The 21889-nt window shown below is 40.1% G+C and overlaps 1 protein-coding gene across 1 annotated transcript; it reads left to right on the top strand.

The window, feature by feature from the left end:
* The first annotated feature begins 7913 nt into the window (after positions 1 to 7913).
* Positions 7914 to 12809, top strand: LOC134798550 (uncharacterized). Its single transcript, XM_063770932.1, has 2 exons — positions 7914 to 11052; positions 12442 to 12809. The coding sequence occupies exons 1-2, from the start codon at positions 7914 to 7916 to the stop codon at positions 12807 to 12809; spliced, it is 3507 nt and encodes a 1168-aa protein (XP_063627002.1).
* The last annotated feature ends 9080 nt before the right edge of the window (positions 12810 to 21889 follow it).

Below are 21889 nucleotides of genomic sequence, written 5' to 3'. Positions count from 1 at the left end.
TGCTTTCATTAGGTTTCTTGCAGTTCGGTGAGGAGGATGTCGAGATTTTAATCGGTGTGTTGTAGGGTTTCCAAATTCAGCACTGGCAGCTAGATGGGGATGGATCAAGATCTTCTGTGCCTCACGTACTAGCGCTTGCTGTCTCCTTAAGTGTGAAGGCGGTATATGACTAAGGGTTGGAAGCCACTGGACCGGAGTGCTTTTGATGGTTCCGGAAATGCACCTCATGGTTTGGTTTAGGTGTACGTCTACTTGCTTTGTGTGTGCACTGTTTAGCCAGATAGGTGCGCAGTATTCTGCTGTTGAGTAGACTAGGCTAAGAGCAGTGTTACGAAGTACGTCGGCTTTTGCCTCATGTGATGCCAGCCAGTTTGTGCAGGAGGTTGTTGCGAGTGTGCGGAGCATAAGTGAGACTGCAGTCCAGGGTCACTCCAAGGTACTTTGGCGTTGGATTGTATTTTAGTACTGACCCACCGAAGGAAATGTCGGGGGTTCAAATTTAGCCTCTTTATTGTGCAGGTGGAAGGTTGTCACTTCTGTCTTAAGTCAACACACACAGAATAATGACACAACACAATAATAGAGATTAAAAATATTTAATTAATTAATTAATTAGTATTACATACGGCGAGAAACCGTTCTTAGTCGTCGCGTGGAACGGACGAACTCATTTAAATTCAGATATATTGTTTCTCACTTACATTATGATTTCAAAAGATATAATGAAAGTACGTCGTAATGCTGCGATATTCTAATTAAATATTGAATAATTAAAACTGCATCCGTTGAGTTTCCCCATATTATTGTTCCATACGATATTAATGAGTGGAAATGTTTATAGTACACGGATCTTAAGGCGGCCTTATATCTTAAGGGGGTTTTCAGTTTTCATTTCCAGCTAAGGTTAGAATCAATCATTCACCCTAGAAACCGGTTTTGATCGCACATTATCATTGGGGTATAGAATTGATCATTAAAATTAAATATAAAAATAACCTAGCATTCTGAGTTTTTATCTACTGACTTCGGCAACAGAGGCTGTGTGGTTATGGTTTCTTATTTTGACAACATAAGAAGCAAGGTTACGTGGATTAAATAACGATGTTGAATAGTTTGGGTGATTTTCTTGTTCAAACGCTTAGCCGGTGCAGGGTCACTATATGGGTTGATGAGGTGAACTATTGTTGTTGGTTTATTTTAATGAATTGTAATTTAATTGAAATTGACCTAATTAATTAATAACCCTTTTGACATGTAAAGTTTGTAATTTTATGAATAAATGAATATGAATATGAATATTGTAGACTTACAAAGTTAACCAGACCTTATTTATTTCTTGTTTTGAAGGCATTACATATTTGTTCTTGTCGTACCTAGGTGTTTTTATGCGTATAAATATCATCACTTAGTAAGAGTGTAAATGCGTGCAAGTTAGGGCGCGGCGCGATCTTATTGCAGTGAGATGACAATAATGTTTTGAAGACGTTGGTGCAGATTTTGAAATTCAAAGGTCTTTGCTCACTTTTCTAGTAGCAGTCCATTTTTGTAAAGGTCGTTGTGGTACGGTAATTTTTAACAGTTCAGGTAAATAAGAACGATAATGTCACAAATAAATAGATACCTACAATCTTTTATTACATGAAATTGTTTTAGTGAGAGAGTACCAGTCAGTACTATAACATTAAATGAGTATTACAGAAATTTGTTTATTGACATGAACATGAATTGTTTTATTGAGAGAGTACCAGTCAGTACTATAACAATAATATGAGTATTACAGATATTTGTTTATTGACATGAACATGAAATTGTTTTATTGAGAGAGTACCAGTCAGTACTATAACATTAATATGAGTATTAGAAATATTTGTTTATTGACATGAACATGACATTGTTTTATTGAGAGAGTACCAGTCAGTACTATAACATTAATATGAGTATTACAGATATTTGTTTATTGACATGAACATGAAATTGTTTTATTGAGAGAGTACCAGTCAGTACTATAACATTAATATGAGTATTACAGATATTTGTTTATTGACATGAACATGAATGAAGCGGAGTCATTTTCGGGCTATATAAACTATGGCGCACTCGAGTCGTCGCCCATGTAGCCGAGCGAGCCGTCGCTTGCGCAGCCGAGCGAGCCGCCGGTCCCGCAGCCGAGCGAGCCGTCGCTCGCGCAGCCCAGCGAGCCGTCGCTCGCGCAGCCTAGCGAGCCGTCGCTCGCGCAGCCGAGCGAGCCGTCGCTCGCGCAGCCGAGGAGCCGTCGCTCGCGCAGCCGAGGAGCCGTCGCTCGCGCAGCCGAGCGAGCCGTCGCTCGCGCAGCCGAGCGAGCCGTCGCTCGCGCAGCCGAGCGAGCCGTCGCTCGTGCAGTCGAGCTAGCTGCTGCTCGTACAGCCAAGTAGGCCGCCATTCGTGCAGCAGAGTGAGCCAGCGGAGTGGGCTCAACCTGCAGCCGGTAAACCAGCCGAGTCACTCTTCGCGAGCAAGTCACCTGATTAAACATGTGAGTCAACCTCTTCTTATTCAGATAATAATAATTTAAAACTCTTACTTGATGCACTAAAAACGTTTGGACGTAATGATTCGTTAGATAAGGTAGGAAACTTGGAAAACGCGGTCCCTGAATTCGATCCAGCAAAAAAAAAAAGGGAACAAACAATGAGCATGTGGATTCATAAGGTTAATGAGTGTGCGACTATATACGGCTAGTCTGAAAAACAGTTGATACATCTGTCCTATTTTCTTGGACGGAGTGGCAAGCAAAACTACTTGCGGCTTTTCCTTCCAAAGGTAATTATGGACAGAGGCTCAGTGACATGTTGTCTATACGAGCTCGTTTTAGACTTCTACAAAGGTGGCTTTAATAAATAGAGTTAGCGAAGCCATAGCTGGCAGATTACCAGTCGAAATCAGATTAGGAGCCGAAGCTGCGCCGTTTCATGACCCCGATAAACTTTTAGCATACATATCTGCGTAATGCACGTAACATTAAGCCGGTTTCTGATCGTAAAGTAGAGAAAAAACACAACTATGGAAAAATCTCAGGAAGATACCTCTCGATCAATTGATGTTGTTACAACTTAAAACAAGAAGGTCACTTGTCTACTCAGTGTACCTTACCTATTAAGAAATGTACGAACTGTTTGAAAGTGGGTCATGAAGCTGAGCAGTGTTTTTCAAAATCACTAACACCAATCGCAATCGTTACTGAGTAATCTGTCTCGTGCTGCTTTTATGTTCACACAAAGTAAATGAGTTAAATTATTTTTAGTTCGACCATCTACGATCATAAGTTACGCATAACAAACAACACAATTTATTTATTCGTATGGCTTAATTTTTCAGTCGTTTATAAAGCTTTTCTTAGGTTCTGCATCCATTAAATTACGTCACTGCCGAGGGTAAACAAGTGTGCAGGGTTTCCGTCGTATTTGCTAAGTGGGCAGTACTGAATGATGTGCTCGATGTCCTGCACAGGAGCCCCGCAATTTTCGCACTTTGGAGTCTCTATCCATCCACATTTGTGCAGGAATGCTCGTGAGCGATCGCAGCCGGTTCGCAGCCAGTTCAGTTCAGATGGCACCATTATTTTCTAGGCAATGAGAAGCCAGGTGGTTTTACTGTGGCAATGATAGTAATCCCAGTATTCCCAATCCTTTCGGGGGAACTTATCGTTCCATTCCTCTTCGCATTTGTCCGAGATATTAAAGTTTGCTTTCATTAGGTTTCTTGCAGTTCGGTGAGGAGGATGTCGAGATTTTAATCGGTGTGTTGTAGGGTTTCCAAATTCAGCACTGGCAGCTAGATGGGGATGGATCAAGATCTTCTGTGCCTCACGTACTAGCGCTTGCTGTCTCCTTAAGTGTGAAGGCGGTATATGACTAAGGGTTGGAAGCCACTGGACCGGAGTGCTTTTGATGGTTCCGGAAATGCACCTCATGGTTTGGTTTAGGTGTACGTCTACTTGCTTTGTGTGTGCACTGTTTAGCCAGATAGGTGCGCAGTATTCTGCTGTTGAGTAGACTAGGCTAAGAGCAGTGTTACGAAGTACGTCGGCTTTTGCCTCATGTGATGCCAGCCAGTTTGTGCAGGAGGTTGTTGCGAGTGTGCGGAGCATAAGTGAGACTGCAGTCCAGGGTCACTCCAAGGTACTTTGGCGTTGGATTGTATTTTAGTACTGACCCACCGAAGGAAATGTCGGGGGTTCAAATTTAGCCTCTTTATTGTGCAGGTGGAAGGTTGTCACTTCTGTCTTAAGTCAACACACACAGAATAATGACACAACACAATAATAGAGATTAAAAATATTTAATTAATTAATTAATTAGTATTACATACGGCGAGAAACCGTTCTTAGTCGTCGCGTGGAACGGACGAACTCATTTAAATTCAGATATATTGTTTCTCACTTACATTATGATTTCAAAAGATATAATGAAAGTACGTCGTAATGCTGCGATATTCTAATTAAATATTGAATAATTAAAACTGCATCCGTTGAGTTTCCCCATATTATTGTTCCATACGATATTAATGAGTGGAAATGTTTATAGTACACGGATCTTAAGGCGGCCTTATATCTTAAGGGGGTTTTCAGTTTTCATTTCCAGCTAAGGTTAGAATCAATCATTCACCCTAGAAACCGGTTTTGATCGCACATTATCATTGGGGTATAGAATTGATCATTAAAATTAAATATAAAAATAACCTAGCATTCTGAGTTTTTATCTACTGACTTCGGCAACAGAGGCTGTGTGGTTATGGTTTCTTATTTTGACAACATAAGAAGCAAGGTTACGTGGATTAAATAACGATGTTGAATAGTTTGGGTGATTTTCTTGTTCAAACGCTTAGCCGGTGCAGGGTCACTATATGGGTTGATGAGGTGAACTATTGTTGTTGGTTTATTTTAATGAATTGTAATTTAATTGAAATTGACCTAATTAATTAATAACCCTTTTGACATGTAAAGTTTGTAATTTTATGAATAAATGAATATGAATATGAATATTGTAGACTTACAAAGTTAACCAGACCTTATTTATTTCTTGTTTTGAAGGCATTACATATTTGTTCTTGTCGTACCTAGGTGTTTTTATGCGTATAAATATCATCACTTAGTAAGAGTGTAAATGCGTGCAAGTTAGGGCGCGGCGCGATCTTATTGCAGTGAGATGACAATAATGTTTTGAAGACGTTGGTGCAGATTTTGAAATTCAAAGGTCTTTGCTCACTTTTCTAGTAGCAGTCCATTTTTGTAAAGGTCGTTGTGGTACGGTAATTTTTAACAGTTCAGGTAAATAAGAACGATAATGTCACAAATAAATAGATACCTACAATCTTTTATTACATGAAATTGTTTTAGTGAGAGAGTACCAGTCAGTACTATAACATTAAATGAGTATTACAGAAATTTGTTTATTGACATGAACATGAATTGTTTTATTGAGAGAGTACCAGTCAGTACTATAACAATAATATGAGTATTACAGATATTTGTTTATTGACATGAACATGAAATTGTTTTATTGAGAGAGTACCAGTCAGTACTATAACATTAATATGAGTATTAGAAATATTTGTTTATTGACATGAACATGACATTGTTTTATTGAGAGAGTACCAGTCAGTACTATAACATTAATATGAGTATTACAGATATTTGTTTATTGACATGAACATGAAATTGTTTTATTGAGAGAGTACCAGTCAGTACTATAACATTAATATGAGTATTACAGATATTTGTTTATTGACATGAACATGAATGAAGCGGAGTCATTTTCGGGCTATATAAACTATGGCGCACTCCCTTAAGAGACCTTATGTATAGGATGTAGCATCTTGATCTTAGCAATAGAAATCCAAGTAAGGACGAATAAGAAGTGAAGTTATTTTGCATATATAGCAATTTATTTTCGAGAATGTTATTGTTATTTTAAATAATTATTATTTTACAGTATTCAGAACGTAGCGGGATCTGTTGCTGAAATACGATATATGGCATTCAGGACATAGAGGGGGCCTGTTGCTAAAATACGATATATGGCATTCAGGACACAGAGGGGGCCTGTTGTCAAAACTATGATGGATGACATTCAGGACAAAATGGGGCCTGTTGTCAACAATATGAAATGATTAATGGCATTCAGGACACAGAGGGGGCCTGTTGTCAAAACTATGATGGATGACATTCAGGACAAAAGGGGGCCTGTTGTCAACGATATGGCTAATGACATTCAGGACAAAATGGGGCCTGTTGTCAACAATATGATTTACGATATTTAGGTCATGATGGGGCCTAATATCGGTTGACTGATTTATGGTGTACTAGATGTAACAAAACATGTTACTTGGTGTAATGTTTAATTACATAATTAGATACATATTATACATTAGATTGTTATTTATTCCATGTACATTTAGAGGTAATGGTTAATTAGAGGGCACAATGATATGTCCGAGGTCGCACTTCTGAATCGGATGGCCGACTGTTAACAACTGTATAATTACGTGATTATTTAATGTGACTTTGCTGTGTACCAGTTTAGATTTAAATGTTTATTTGGAAACCACTGGTTGATATCTCACTTAAAGCCGAACTTCCGGCTGGCGCCATTTCTGATTGTTGACAGTTCTTATTGGCGCCAATAATGGAAGTTCACTTTTAACAGTCTGTAATATTATTAAGCGACCATTTATAAATCAAATTATCAAATAATATACTTCTTGCAATATCTGTTGAAAATTGTTCATGATTAAAATGTTGCGACTAGTGATGAACTTCCGGTTGGCGCCCTTTCTGACAGTTGATTGTCAATATAAAAACCCGCCATTGCGCCAACCAGGGCAGTTCATCACTAGTGGTCGAAGAGTGATAATCTATGTGATAATCGAGTTAAAGTGAAATTGTCTTGAATTAAAGGTGTTGTAAAAAGGTTTGCCAAATATAAGAGTAAGTGTTAATTCCATTTCTTTTATTCAAATTACTATACCATTACCTTCCTTCTCCAACTTAATTAATATGAGGGAGCCTAATGTCCAAAAAGCATAGTTACAATAAAATTTACAGTATTTCATAATAAAGGCTCCTCTCCCATGATTAAGACGGTAATAGTGGCACTATCAATCGAACAGAACAGTATTTCAAGTAAAGTGTAAGTACGTTTACTACTTATTTGCCTAAATCTCGATTGAGAGAGCTATAGTGTTTAACAAGTGTTAGCTGTTAAGTGTTTTCAATAAACGGCATAAAGCCCCGTCTATACCAGTGTACTATCCGTGTTTGTGTTAACAACCCGTAAGTCCCCTTTCTCCCAAATCTGAGACTAGCTCGGTAAACCTCTCCAGCCTTCCAGGCCGAGGGGATATGTGACTCCTGCCCAGGCAGCACATCACATTTGGCGCCCAACCGAATAACTCACAAATAGGAGTCTTATAGACTCGGGAGAAAGGTAACTAATAATATACGCGACGCGTCCCACCCGCCTGTGCAGCTCCGCGAACCGGTCACCGTATCCTGTCAAGCAAATCGTTATAACTCCGGACCGTATCCTGTCAAGCAAATCGTTATAACTCCGTACCGCATCCTGTCAAACAAACCGTTATAACTCCGTACCGTATCCTGTCAAGCAAATCGTTATAACTCCGTACCGTATCCTGTCAAACAAACCGTTATAATTCCGTACCGTATCCTGTCAAGCAAATCGTTATATCGCCGGACCGTATCCTGTCAAGCAAATCGTTATAACTCCGGACCGTATCCTGTCAAGCAAATCGTTATAACTCCGTACCGCATCCTGTCAAACAAACCGTTATAACTCCGTATCGCATCCTGTCAAGCAAACCGCAAACTCCGACCCAACGCATCGCGATAAGAGAACAACGTAGCCTGCTACATATCAATGTCAACTTCTTGGATATACCACTTGAAGAAACCAGAATTGATACAACAAGCCGAAGATAGAAACATCCCAACGACAGACCTCACGGTCGAACAGATAAGAAAACTGCTGGTAAAATCCATAAAGGCCACAGACGAATTCCAAACTCCAGAGAAAGAACGACCGGCTACAATGTCTGAAGACGAAGGAAAAGTAGACGCAAATCGGTTAACAAAGCTGATCCGGGAATGGAATCTCTCATTCAAAGGGTATGGCAAACCCGAGGAGTTCCTGGAGAGGTTAGAGGAGCTCATCGCGGCAAGTGGAATAGAGAAGGAGGAAATATTACCAGCGCTACCACGGATACTACAAGGAAAGGCTCTAGCATGGTACAGAAATAACACAGAGTCATGCAAAGACTTCGACAGTTTCCTCAAACTATTTAAACTTTATTACTACCCCAGCAACTACGAGGAGGATCTCATCGTAAGGATAGTAGCAAGGAAGCAAAGGTTCGGGGAGAGTTTCGTCGATTACTTAACCGATCTACAAACATTGATGCGAAGAAGCGGAAACCTGAGTGACAAAGAACAACTACACAGGATTCACGAAAACATGACAAAAAACTATAAACTCTATGTAAAGAAAACCGACTTTAAGGATCTATCAGAGTTAGTACAACTAACAGCAGAGTATGAAAGCATACTAACACCAGCATACAGGGGAGTATTACCAGGAAAAGGATCCACAGAAAGAGCGAGATGGAACAACCCGCCGCAGGATCAGAGCGACAGAATACTACAGACACAACAGCGAAGCGGACAAACGCGTGATCGCCAGTATGGACAACGGAACAGCGAACCGGGACCAAGCGCACGCGAAGGGATAAAGATACATCCAAGATATGATCCGAAAACATGTTGCTGGTCGTGTGGCAAGTTTGGTCATGACGCAGCACAGTGCCGCTCGCAACAACGCATTTTTTGTAGTACTTGCGGCATACTAGGTACGTTGAGCAAAAACTGCTGTAAGAAAAATAAAGGAAACAGTAGCTCACAACCAATAGGAGCGGCAGGTGACGAGGACCAAGGCGACACCAGACCTTTTATCAACGTGACATTTAACGGAGTCACATACGAATGCCTCATAGACACAGGGTCAACTCACACGTATGTAAACGAAGAAGTATACAAAGTATGCAAAATGAAAGGAAATCTCGAACAACGGGTACAACGAGCAATAGTTTTGGCAAATGGCACGAAAACAACAGTAAGAACAGCCGTGCTAGCAAAAATAACAATGAACAACGGTACGTTGTGGCATTGGGTACGCGTAATGCCCATGGCGTCGACCATCATCATAGGTATGGACATTTTAAGGAAAATGGGCATGAAGATTACCTGGTCCGATAGCCAAGATGGCAGAGACAGCCACACCGACGATGCTCAAGCCATGACTCTGGAGGGAACACCGACTAGCCCCCCAGGTGGACTACCACCACATATAACTGACAAACAGAAACAACAGTTGGAAAAATTACTTGAAAGCGAGTTCGAACAGTGTGACAACAGTCCCAAAGGAAACACATGGGTTCAACATAAAATCAAAATGAAGCACAATGAACCAATCAAGCAGAAATACTACCCCAGGAACCCTAGCCAGCAACAGATCATAGACCAACAAGTTAAAGACATGCTAGAACAGGGAATAATAGAGAAATCAGATAGCCCATATAGTTCACCAGTAGTATTGGTAAAAAAAGAGAATGGCCAGTACAGATTTTGCATAGATTTTAGGAAAATAAACGAAGCATCGGAAAAGGACGCATATCCCATCCCACAAATAGATGACACATTGGAGAAACTCAGAAATGCACAATACTTCTCCAAATTCGATCTCAAGAATGGATATTGGAACGTAAGCCTGGAGGAGAGTAGCAGACCACTCACAGCATTCACAGTCCCTGGGAGAGGACTTTTCCATTTCAAGGTCATGCCGTTCGGATTACATTCGAGCGGAGCCACATTTCAGAGGCTTTTAGACCAAGTAATAAGTCCCGAATTGGAGCCACACGCGTACGTGTATCTAGACGACATCATCGTGTGCAGCACGACATTCGAGGACCACTTGGCACACCTTAAAGAGATATTTCATAGGATCCGACAAGCAGGGCTACAAATAAACAAGAATAAATGCGAATTCGCGAAACCAGAGATAGAGTACTTAGGCCACACGGTCACAAGAGAGGGTATAAAGATGAATGAAGCGAAAATAAGGGCAATAGTATCACTACAACCTCCAAAAACAGTAAAGGCCGTGAGAACACTAATAGGAATGACATCCTGGTATAGGAAATTCATACCTAACTACGCTACAATAACAGCACCACTCGTAAAACTACTCAAGAAAGGAGAAAAGTACCTATGGAACACAGAACAACAAGAAGCACTAGAAAAAATAAAAACAATATTAACAACAGACCCCATACTCGCTAGGGCGGATTTTTCTAAACGTTTCACGATACAGACAGATGCGAGTGACGTGGACCTTGGCGCAATATTAACCCAGGAACACGAAGGATTAACAAAAGTAGTCATGTACGCAAGCAGATCACTAACCCCACCAGAGACAAGATACTCCACCACAGAGAAAGAGTGTCTCGCAGTCATATGGGGAATCCGTAAAATGAGGGCATTCATAGAGGGATATCACTTCACTATCATAACGGACCACCAGGCATTGAAATGGCTGAACACACTGAAGAACCCATCTGGAAGGCTAGCCAGGTGGGCACTAGAACTCCAACAGTACCAGTTTGACATTATATACAGAAGTGGAAAGCAAAACCAGGTAGCGGATCAACTATCAAGAAACCCGGTATATGCAATAAATACACAAGGCTGGTACGACAGGAAACTAGACCTGGTACAAAAGCAACCGAACGCAGTACAAGATTACCGCATAAAAGGGGGACAGTTATATAAAAAAATAACTCACTCGGCGTACAACAAGCACACAGATCCAGAAACAGAATGGAAATTATGTGTACCAGAAGCTGACAGAGGACAAATAATGCACCAAAATCACGACATGCCAAGCGCAGGACACTTAGGGATGGCTAAAACAACCAAAAAAATAATGCAACGTTACTACTGGCCCGGTATGCAGAGAGATATATATACGTATGTTAAAAAGTGTGACGCCTGCCAAAAACATAAAGCAACGCAACAGAAGCCGAACGGGGTGATGCACATAAATAACGCGACAAGACCGTGGGAAATCGTAACAACAGACCTCATTGGACCGTTACCGCGGTCATCAAAAGGTTATACATGGATAATAGTCTTCCATGACAAGTTCACGAAATGGACAGAGATAACGCCACTTAGAAACGCAACTAGCCCCGCGATAGCCAGAGCATTTGAACAAAACGTAGCGTTGCGGCACGGTGCACCACAGGCGTTACTATCAGATAATGGGAAACAATACGTAGGGAAAACATTCACGGATACGTTAAAAGCCTACGGAACCGAACATAAATTAACCCCACCCTATACTCCGCAATGTAATATGACCGAACGAGTGAATAGAACATTGGAAACCATGATATCAATATTCATCAACGAAAACCACAAACAATGGGACAAATACCTATCAGAATTCAACTTCGCTCTAAATACATCAGTCCACGAGTCGACAAAATATACACCTGCATTTTTGCTATACGGAAGAGAACTTCGGACACCGCATGACATTAATCCCCTTCCGACACCCCAAATAAAAGAGAAGTCAAAGCTAGAGGAAATATACACCATAGTAAGAAAAAATCAACAACAAGCTTCGCAAACGCAAAAAACATATTACGACCGGAATAGGAAACAATGGAAACCCGAAGTTGGAACCTTAGTACTTAAGAAAAACCACGTACTGTCCAACGCAAGTAGAAATTTCTGCGCAAAACTAGCACCTAAGTATACGGGACCATACAAAATATTGGAAAAAAAATCACCAGCAATATTTAGGCTACAATCACCGGACGGAAAAGGGAAATTAATAACAACACACGTAAAAGACTTAAAGCCGTACGAACAAGAATAAGGAATAACCATCAACAAACAAAAATCCAGTAAATAAACAGAATAAAAATATAATTAACAACATTTAAGATAGCCAGTACCAGCTGGAACAGAACCTACAATAATAATCCACTCGAATATCCGAGCGATCACCGACAAAGAGGAATGGACCGTACCGTAATACAAATAAGACACGGAATAACAACGGGTTCAGGCAATGACATATCATTAAATTCCATATCAAAAACAAGTCGAGAAGTCAAGCGACATTGGACCTTATTTGTAGGAGAAGAAGACATCATTTCGTATGGCGGGATAAAATAAAATCAGGAACATACAGCTAGCGAAGGAACACATACAAAGAGGTAGACGTGTCTAAGGAGAATTAAAACTACCCGCGATATAACAAAATAATAGGTCTATATAAGCACGCACGTCATGAACGGGCACAAACGGAAAAATGCAAACTCCAGTGGAGCATCCCTTGATCGCTGCCGGACGCGCGCGCGAACTGCGCTACGGCCAGGAACCGCGAGAGGAGAGCACAGGAGACCAGCCACAACAAGAATGGAACTTCGAAGAGACGCTGGCCCTCCTGGTCTCCACAGATGAATACTCCGCGTTCCTGGCAGAGGGCCTGATGTCTCCGATGGACACGAGCGGAGGCGAAGACGGACCAGACCCGGACACATCGCCATCATCGACAACAAGCCCTAACTCGAACGACGGGAGGAAGAAGAAGCACCGAGCGGGCCGAAAAAGGAACGGTGGAAGGAAGTGTGGCTTAATCAGGATGCCACATACCAGGCAGAAGCCAAAACCGCAGCACAGAGACAGCTAGATGATATATATTTGTGGTAAAAAAACAAAAGCCTAGAAGATTGTACAATGATTATACTTAAAAAAAAAAAGATATAAAAAGAAGAAAAAAGATAAAAATATATATATATAAAAAAAAAATACATTTATAAAAAAAAACAGATAAAAAAATATATATAAAAAGAAAAGAAAAAAAAAACATATAAAAAAAAAGATATATGAAAGAATAGAAAAAAAAAACAAAAAAAAAATTAATTATAGAATAGATATCCGTTACCGTTATTAATGTTGCGGTGATTTTTCCCCAGGTAAAAATCTCCAAACCAAGGAGGGGTATGTGACATAGCTATGTCACCAGCGCGCCATGTCACCGCAGCGACGCGCCCTGTACGGAATCCGGCCACACCGACACGACGGCGCGGTGCGGGGCGCGACGGAGGGGAGCACCAACCGGCAGCTATATAACCGCGCGCAGCACTCAGTACAGGACCCATTCCGTCCCCGCCGCTTCTCGGCGACACACCTCTCCTAGTCCCTTCCTGCGGTCGCGGCCGGGGTGACATATGTGCGCCTAGGCCAGGCTGTTCCCTTCCATCACGGGCTGGAGCGGTCACCGCCCGCCAGTGAATCCTCATACGCAAGGCCTGTAGCGGACACCGCCGGCCGGCGTAGCCCCTGCCCTCAATCTAACCTTCCCGCCGACCACGATTACTTACACCTCTCCTAGCCCCTTTCTTGCGGTCGCGGCCGGGGTGACGTATGTGCGCCTAGGCCAGGCTGTTCCCTTCCATCACGGGCTGGAGCGGTCACCGCCTGCCAGTGAATCCTCATACGCAGGGCCTGTAGCGGACACCGCCGGCCGGCGTAACTCCTGTCCCCGATCGTCCCTATCACTCCCGCCTACCACGATCTAACCCGGAGCTAGGTTTGCGTGTAGATTACCTAGGGCACTCGCGTATCCCGCCGCTACTATAGGGAACCGGCCCACCGGGGCATAATAGTGATAAGTGTTAGCTGTTAAGTGTTTTCAATAAACGGCATAAAGCCCCGTCTATACCAGTGTACTATCCGTGTTTGTGTTAACAACCCGTAAGTCCCCTTTCTCCCAAATCTGAGACTAGCTCGGTAAACCTCTCCAGCCTTCCAGGCCGAGGGGATATGTGACTCCTGCCCAGGCAGCACATCACATTTTAATAACCAAATCATTAGGTACAATTTAGCTGTTTTTAGCGCTTTTTGTCTCTATCACTCTTACATATTAGTGCGATAGAGAGACAGAGATAGCGTTTCGTTGTCGTAACGCAAACGATTGGCATGTTGGCTACGCACCCATGGTGCCTAGCCAAAATGTCAATTTTTGTTTTTAATTTAATAACCAAATCATTAAGTAAATTTAGCTGTTCTGGGGGCCTAGCCAAGATGCCAATCGCTTGTGCTCCGACAACGAAGCACTTTCTGTCTCTATCACTCTTACATATTAGTGCGATAGAGAGACAGAGATGCCGTTTCGTTCACGTAGCGCAAACGATTGGCATATTGGCTACGCACCTAAGGTGCCTAGCCAAGATGTCAATTTTTGTTTTTAATTATTTAATAACCATCAAATCTTTGTGTACAATTTAGCTGTTCAGGGGGCCTAGCCAATATGCCAATCGCTTGCGCTCCGACAACGAAGCGCTTTCTGTCTCTATCACTCTTATATTAGAGCGATAGAGAGACAGAAATAGCGTTTTGTTGTCGTGTCGCAAACGTTTGGCATGTTGGCTACGCTTCCAAGGTGCCTAGCCATGATGCCAATTTGTGTTTTTAATTTAATAACCAAATCATTAGGTAAATTTAGCTGTTCTGGGGGCCTAGCCAACATGCCAATCGCTTGCGCTCCAACAACGAAGCGCTTTCTGTCTCTATCACTCTTACATATTAGTGCGATAGAGAGACAGAGAGAGCACTTCGTTGTCGGAGCGCAAACGATTGGCATGTTGGCTAGCCCCCAGAACAGCTAAATTTACCTAATGATTTGGTTATTAAAATAAAAACAAAAATTGGCAACTTGGTTAGGCACATTGGGAGCGTAGCCAACATGCCAATCGTTTGCGCTACGACAACGAAACGCTATCTCTGTCTCTCTATCGCACTAATATGTAAGAGTGATAGAGACAAAGCGCTTCGTTGTCTGAGCGGAACCGATTGGCATCTTGGCTAGGCCCCTAGACCAGCTAAATTGAACCTCATGATTTGGTTAGTAAATTAAAAATAATACGGTTACTGAAACTATGCGTTATGCGACTGTCAATTTGTAAGATTTTATTCCATCAAATAGGTATAAATTAGACAAGAGACTAACTACTATTACATCTGCCTAACTATACGTAATTAGTACCTATACACCCGGACTACATTTTTATTAGTGGAATATTATTCTCATTCAATTTTTTCTCATACGAATTATTCCCGACCAAAATTATTTGAATATTTTTGACGGGAATAAAATCGAGATGATTTTATTCCTACGAAATCTTATTCAAATAATGATTTTATTCTTGAATGCCCAACACTGGTTTCTAGGGGAGGGAGGGTCGCAGTTCTAACCTAACCTACACCTACTTTTCTAGTAGTAGTTGGTTTCTGTAAAGGTCGCAGTTCTAACCTAACCTAACCCACTTTTCTAGTAGCAGTTGGTTTCTGTGAAGGTCGCAGTTCTAACCTAACCCACTTTTCTAGTAGCAGTTGGTTTCTGTGAAGGTCGCAGTTCTAACCTAACCCACTTTTCTAGTAGCAGTTGGTTTCTGTAAAGGTCGCAGTTCTCACCTAACCTAACCTACTTTTCTAGTAGCAGTTGGCTTCTGTGAAGGTCACAGTTGTAAAGGTCGCAGTTCTAACCTAACCTAACACACTTTTCTGGTAGGAGTTGGTTTCTGTGAAGGTCGCAGTTATAACCTAACTTAACCCACTTTTCTAGTAGCAGTTGGTTTCCGTAAAGGTCGCAGTTCTAACTTAAGCCACTTTTCTAGTAGCAGTTGGCTTCTGTGAAGGTCGCAGTTCTAACCTAACCTAACCCACTTTTCTAGTAGCAGTTGGTTTCTGTAAAGGTCGCAGTTCTAACCTAACCTAACCCACTTTTCTAGTACCAGTTGGTTTCTGTGAAGGTCGCAGTTCTAACCTTACCTAACCCACTTTTCTAGTAGAAGTTGGTTTTTGTAAAGATCGCAGTTCTAACATAATCCACTTTTCTAGTAGCAGTTGGTTTCTGTGAAGGTCGCAGTTCTAACCTAACCTAACCCATTTTTCTAGTAGGAGTTGGTTTCTGTGAAGGTCGCAGTTCTAACCTAACTTAACCCACTTTTCTAGTAGCAGTTGGTTTCCGTAAAGGTCGCAGTTCTAACTTAAGCCACTTTTCTAGTAGCAGTTGGCTTCTGTGAAGGTCGCAGTTCTAACCTAACCTAACCCACTTTTCTAGTAGCAGTTGGTTTCTGTAAAGGTCGCAGTTCTAACCTAACCTAACCCACTTTTCTAGTACCAGTTGGTTTCTGTGAAGGTCGCAGTTCTAACCTTACCTAACCCACTTTTCTAGTAGAAGTTGGTTTTTGTAAAGATCGCAGTTCTAACATAATCCACTTTTCTAGTAGCAGTTGGTTTCTGTGAAGGTCGCAGTTCTAACCTAACCTAACCCACTTCGCTAGAAGCAGTTGGTTTCTGTAAAGGTCGCAGTTCTAACCTAACCTACTTTTCTAATTTATTTATTTATTTAATTTATTTATTTAAAATTTAAATCAGGCAACAAGGTCCATATTACAAATACCTTACAGACTAACATACATATATATATATATATATTATAAACTTAAAAACTAAACACTATTTATGCGACAAAACGGCGTGGCTCCGTTGAATCGGCTGTTCTTGTGTCGGATTCGGCAGTTTGCCCCGGAACCTCCGAAACACGACACCTTTCATAATCCACTTTTCTAATAGCAGTTGGCTTCTGTGAAGGTCGCAGTTCTAACCTAACCTAACCCACTTTTCTAGTAGCAGTTGGTGTCTGTAAAGGACGCAGTTCTAACCTAACCTAACCCACTTTTCTGGTAGCAGTTGGTTTCTGTGAAGGTCGCAGTTCTAACCTCACCTAACCCATTTTTCTAGTAGGAGTTGGTTTCTGTGAAGGTCGCAGTTCTAACCTAACTTAACCCACTTTTCTAGTAGCAGTTGGTTTCCGTAAAGGCCGCAGTACTAACCTAACTTAACCCACTTTTCTAGTAGCAGTTGGTTTCCGTAAAGGTCGCAGTTCTAGCCTAAGCCACTTTTCTAGTAGGAGTTGGCTTCTGTGAAGGTTGCAGTTCTATCCTGACCCAGTTTTCTAGTAGCAGTTGGTTTCTGTAAAGGTAGCAGTTCTAGCATGTCCAAATGATTTAAATGCATTTTTTTTTGCAGATCATTTTAAAAACGGCTGACCATTTAATTACCTACTTCCCCTTTGAAAATCACGAATTTCATTATTCCGAGTTTACAAAAGATCGAATTTCTGAATTCCGAATTATTTTATTTCCGATCGGTCAATTATTTTTCGGAATAGACAAATTCGGAAAAAAAAAATGGGATTTTTTAAAAATCGGAACTTTAAGCTTTCGTTCATATGACAATCGGATTTTAAGTATTCGGAAATAGCGCAGTCGTGATTTTCTTCTTTCGTGGTTTTCAAAGTCGTGATTTCAATATTTCGGACGTATAAAAAATCGTGATTATGAAAATCGAGGTTATGAAAGTCGGAAAAACATATTTCGGAATATTTGGGTGTTCCCTAACATACCTACCTAATACAAAGTATACCTGCGGGCTTAGCAAGGTTATATCATATTGCGCGTGGAATATACTGTCGTCTTTTAACGATAGTCGTATTTTTATCGTTTTGCTGAACATGGTTACGGGCTACGATAAGAATACCACGTCGATATCGTATATAGTTATCCACTATCATTCGTAAGTGACCACGATTGTCGATGCCTAGAGTTTATGAAAAATCCATTTAATGCCTGGCTTTATTAAAATGTCGGACGTGTGTCGGACGATGTTTGAAAACGAATAGTTAGTTTTATTACTACACTTCCAAATTGAAAAATGTTTAAATGAGTGACAGCTTTATACAAATTGACTTACATTATAACATGCACGGATAATCGTGTTTTCTCAACTGACAATTCACTTGACATTGACAAGCATCGCGTACGCGAATGATTCAGTGAATTTAGTGAAAATACAAACCAACTCGAAGAAAATACTGATTTGCTGTGTAAACTAAAGGAAATGCCACCCAAAATGTAAGTTTCTCTAATTTATTTATAGAAAAAGTTATAGTTCGTTTGATCATTAACTGGTTTTGTCATGAATATGTTTAATTTCAGTCGATGCTTCGGCGCACAAGAAAATGCTAGCCAAATATATAACTCAGCATCCCCTGTTCGCCTACACCTACAGGGAGATCCATGAGCCTCTCGGAACCCAGAGATACAAAATGCAATGCTGCACAGTGCACACAAGTTCTAAGATCTAGAAGAAAGGATTGAATATGTAAGTACACCTTTCTTAAACTAAAATCATGAAAAGTTTCTGGTGCCTTTTAATATTATTGACACTTAATATCTATTTCTTCTCATTCTATCTATTATGTTCTACTAAGTGACAAAAGTTTGTTAAAAACCTGTTCTATCACTACTATAATTGCAGGAAGTACAATGATGTGTAAAAGTTACACTACAACACTACCTATGCATACATTTATTCACATTGCATACTTAAGGGTTCTAACAAATATTAAAATCTTTGAAACCCGTAGACCTCACTTTAAAAACTTATATATTTTTTTACTCTGTTTGTATATTCTAGAAGCTGGTTTTGTAGCAAGAATAAAAGTTTATTGAAAAAGAAAAAGACACATTTTATGCCATAAATATAAGACATAAAGATAAAATATTATTAATAATTATTTAGTTTTTATGCCCATTCCGGATGTGAACTCCCGCTCACTTAAATTTTAAGTCCTTCCTCTTCATAACCGTTTTATGTCTGATTGTTTTGCCATTCAGGCAACCTATCTATGGAATGCACTCCCTCTACCTGTAAGACAAGCCCCAAGAAAATTTGTTTTTTGAGTAGTCATGCTCGGTAGTCATCTGCTAAATGAAGAACTCATCTAGTGTCTATCATCCCATATACATATTAGTACATTTATTTTTATAACATATATGTATGTTTATGTTAGTATGTATATCTAAGATATACCTACTGCATTTTCTTTTTGATTGGTTTTTGCACCAACCTTTAGTGTTTATATGTGACGTCCCACGGGTAAAGGCACCTTATGGCGGTTGGCGCTTACGCTATTATTAACGCCGCTCCAATATTATTGCGGCGCTATGCGACGTAAGCGCCAGCCACCATAAGTTACCTTTTGCCGTGGAACGTCACATACCGTAAAACGGGGTCAACAGAAATCGCAGGGTGAATAGAGAAATTTTGAACTTTTTCTTTCAAGTTGTTATATTTAAAAACGTACATCTCTAAAATTAGATTTTTGGAATGCGTATATAGTAGACTATTTATTATCTACATTGGTACCAAAAGAACTTAATCAAACTGCCTAATAGTTAGATTTTTTTGACTCTAAAGTAAGGTCTCGGAGAGGTAAGAAATGAAACCTGTCTGAACTTTGTTCTAGCAGTAAATGTTTTGACATTAACTAAGTAAAAGTTAGCTAACCTGGTAATATAGTATCTGTAGTACCTAAATAATATATAATATCACTAATTTTCTGTATAATAAAGCATTTTTTTGCAAAAAAACAATAACAAGCAAATTTACGTGATAAAGGGGTCAGTGGACACGCATATGGGGTGAACAGTTATGTCATAGGGGGTGATTAGATACAACAAAGGGGTGTAAAGACACGCCTTGGGGGTTAAAAGACACAAAAAAATTTTTTGTGTCAAATAGCTGTTTAACAGATACCATTACCATTATACCATTTGCCAACAGAGTATCCACATAATAATGACCAAATTCGATGCCTATGACAACTAAAACTTAATATTTCTATTCACCCCTTTCTTGTGTCTATCGACCCCGTTTTAAGGATATGGAGAAAACAGGTAGTTTTCTTTGATTTTCTCTGAATTGGGTAGATAAAAAATTATTTCACAAATGCAAAATTGAAGAACTAACCAAGACTCAAAAAATGATATCAAAATTATTACTTTATCATTTGGATTATTGGCGAAAATCCTCCTTGAAGTTGAAAATCGTGTCTTTTCACCCCGTTTTACGGTATTTGTTTCTATGGTTGACTGGTAGATAATGCCTTTTGGCATTTAGTTTGCCATTTTTACGTAATTCTATATGTTTGTGCAATAAAGTTTATAAAATAAATAAAGTAGCCATACCCACAAGTAACTTACAAATTCTCTGCAAGAGTTATTCAATACAAATAAATTGTATTAGTACCTATTCTACTAAGATTATAAAATAATATAATACCTACTCGTACAATATTCTTACTTATAACATGTAATATAGGAATACTAGGAACAGTTATGTTAGCACTAAAGCTGGCCATATTATTTATTTATTTATTTATTTATTTATTAACATAAAAGTATACAGCTTATACAAATACAATGTCCCACAAAACAGTTTACACGGTTTGACTGTGGGATCTTGCAGTCTCTACTCTCTTATATTACATTAAAGTTTACATCTGTCATTACTAATAATGCTCAACAATTACTAAACGCGATTTACGCGATTTTATACATTTGACAGCTAAGTTTGACCCACTTCCCGATTTCCGATTGTGCTGAAATTTTGCATACATAACAATATGTAAATCGGATGACAATTGCAATATTATGATGACATGGAGCTGATCTGATGATGGAGACATGAGGTGGCCATGGGAACACTGTGATAAAAACAACGCAAACTAATTGTGCTTGGTGTTGTTAGAATGGACTCATGGAGTATTAGTTGCCTGTTGAAAGAAAAGTACAGTCAGCGATAAAAGCTTGTACCAAAAATGATATTTTTGGTACAAGCTTGTACCAAAAATAATATTTTTGCCAAAAACTTATATTGTTAGGGCTTGGGAGTAGAAGCTGGTTTCTTTACTGCTGGGAGCTGGAATATTTTTTTTTGTGTTTGGTAAAGTGGTTTATTGTACCTATACCTGATTATGGGAATGATTTTAGCAGCCTATGTATGTGTGTGGGTATGTTTGTGTCGTATATTACCCTACCATAGAATATCTGAGACAAATTTTGATAAATAAGGTGTTCGTTGGTTTGTTTTTATGACGCAGGTGGTACAGAACTACACTTAATACATAATACTACTTTAATAACGTATAAATAATTACTAGAACGAAATTCAATTTATTTTCAATCGATAATTTGGACAACTGTAACAAAAAAATCCCCCTGGCTTAAAAACGAGAGCTTTCTAAAAGTGACATTAATTTCACATAATTTGCCAATGAACCGCTGTAAGTACTAGCCTGCGCCTGACCTCATCTAATCTAATTTGTTTCTGTTTCAGTCATAACATATTGGAGGCTTGAGAGACCATGCGATGCATCTCAGGCACTATCCGATCTACAACCGCCACTGGCTGCCGGCATTGAGTCACATTGCCCCTCCTCACATCCGACGACTCAAGGCGTTGAAGAGGGAGGCTGAGAATATCACGAATAACCCCACAATGCCTGTCCACGAGGAATTCTGCCGCTCGACTGCCCGCCGACCCTGTGCTACAGCTGGGAGCCTGAGCAGCTTTAATATTTCGGATAGGTGGATAGCGGAATGGTCTGCTTCGGCAGCTCGGAGTAGCTGTATATCTGACCCAAAGCCAAAAGGGTTTGACCTTCCTCGGAAAATCTGGTGCCGCCTGAGAACCGGACATGGCCGCTGAATGCCCTCATCAGTTTATGATATGAAATGAAATGAAATCACTTTATGGGAGCATTCCACGAGCTGTCCCATACAAACGCATTTTATTTCCTGTCTTGAGACTTTTTTTTTCGTCATTTAAAGCAAGCGATTAATTTTCCGTGCATATGTT

Source organism: Cydia splendana, chromosome 1 (assembly GCF_910591565.1).
Source record: "Cydia splendana chromosome 1, ilCydSple1.2, whole genome shotgun sequence".
Taxonomy (NCBI): domain Eukaryota; kingdom Metazoa; phylum Arthropoda; class Insecta; order Lepidoptera; family Tortricidae; genus Cydia; species Cydia splendana.
Note: the sequence above shows the minus strand (reverse complement) of the source record. Positions and strands in the feature narration are given on the sequence as shown.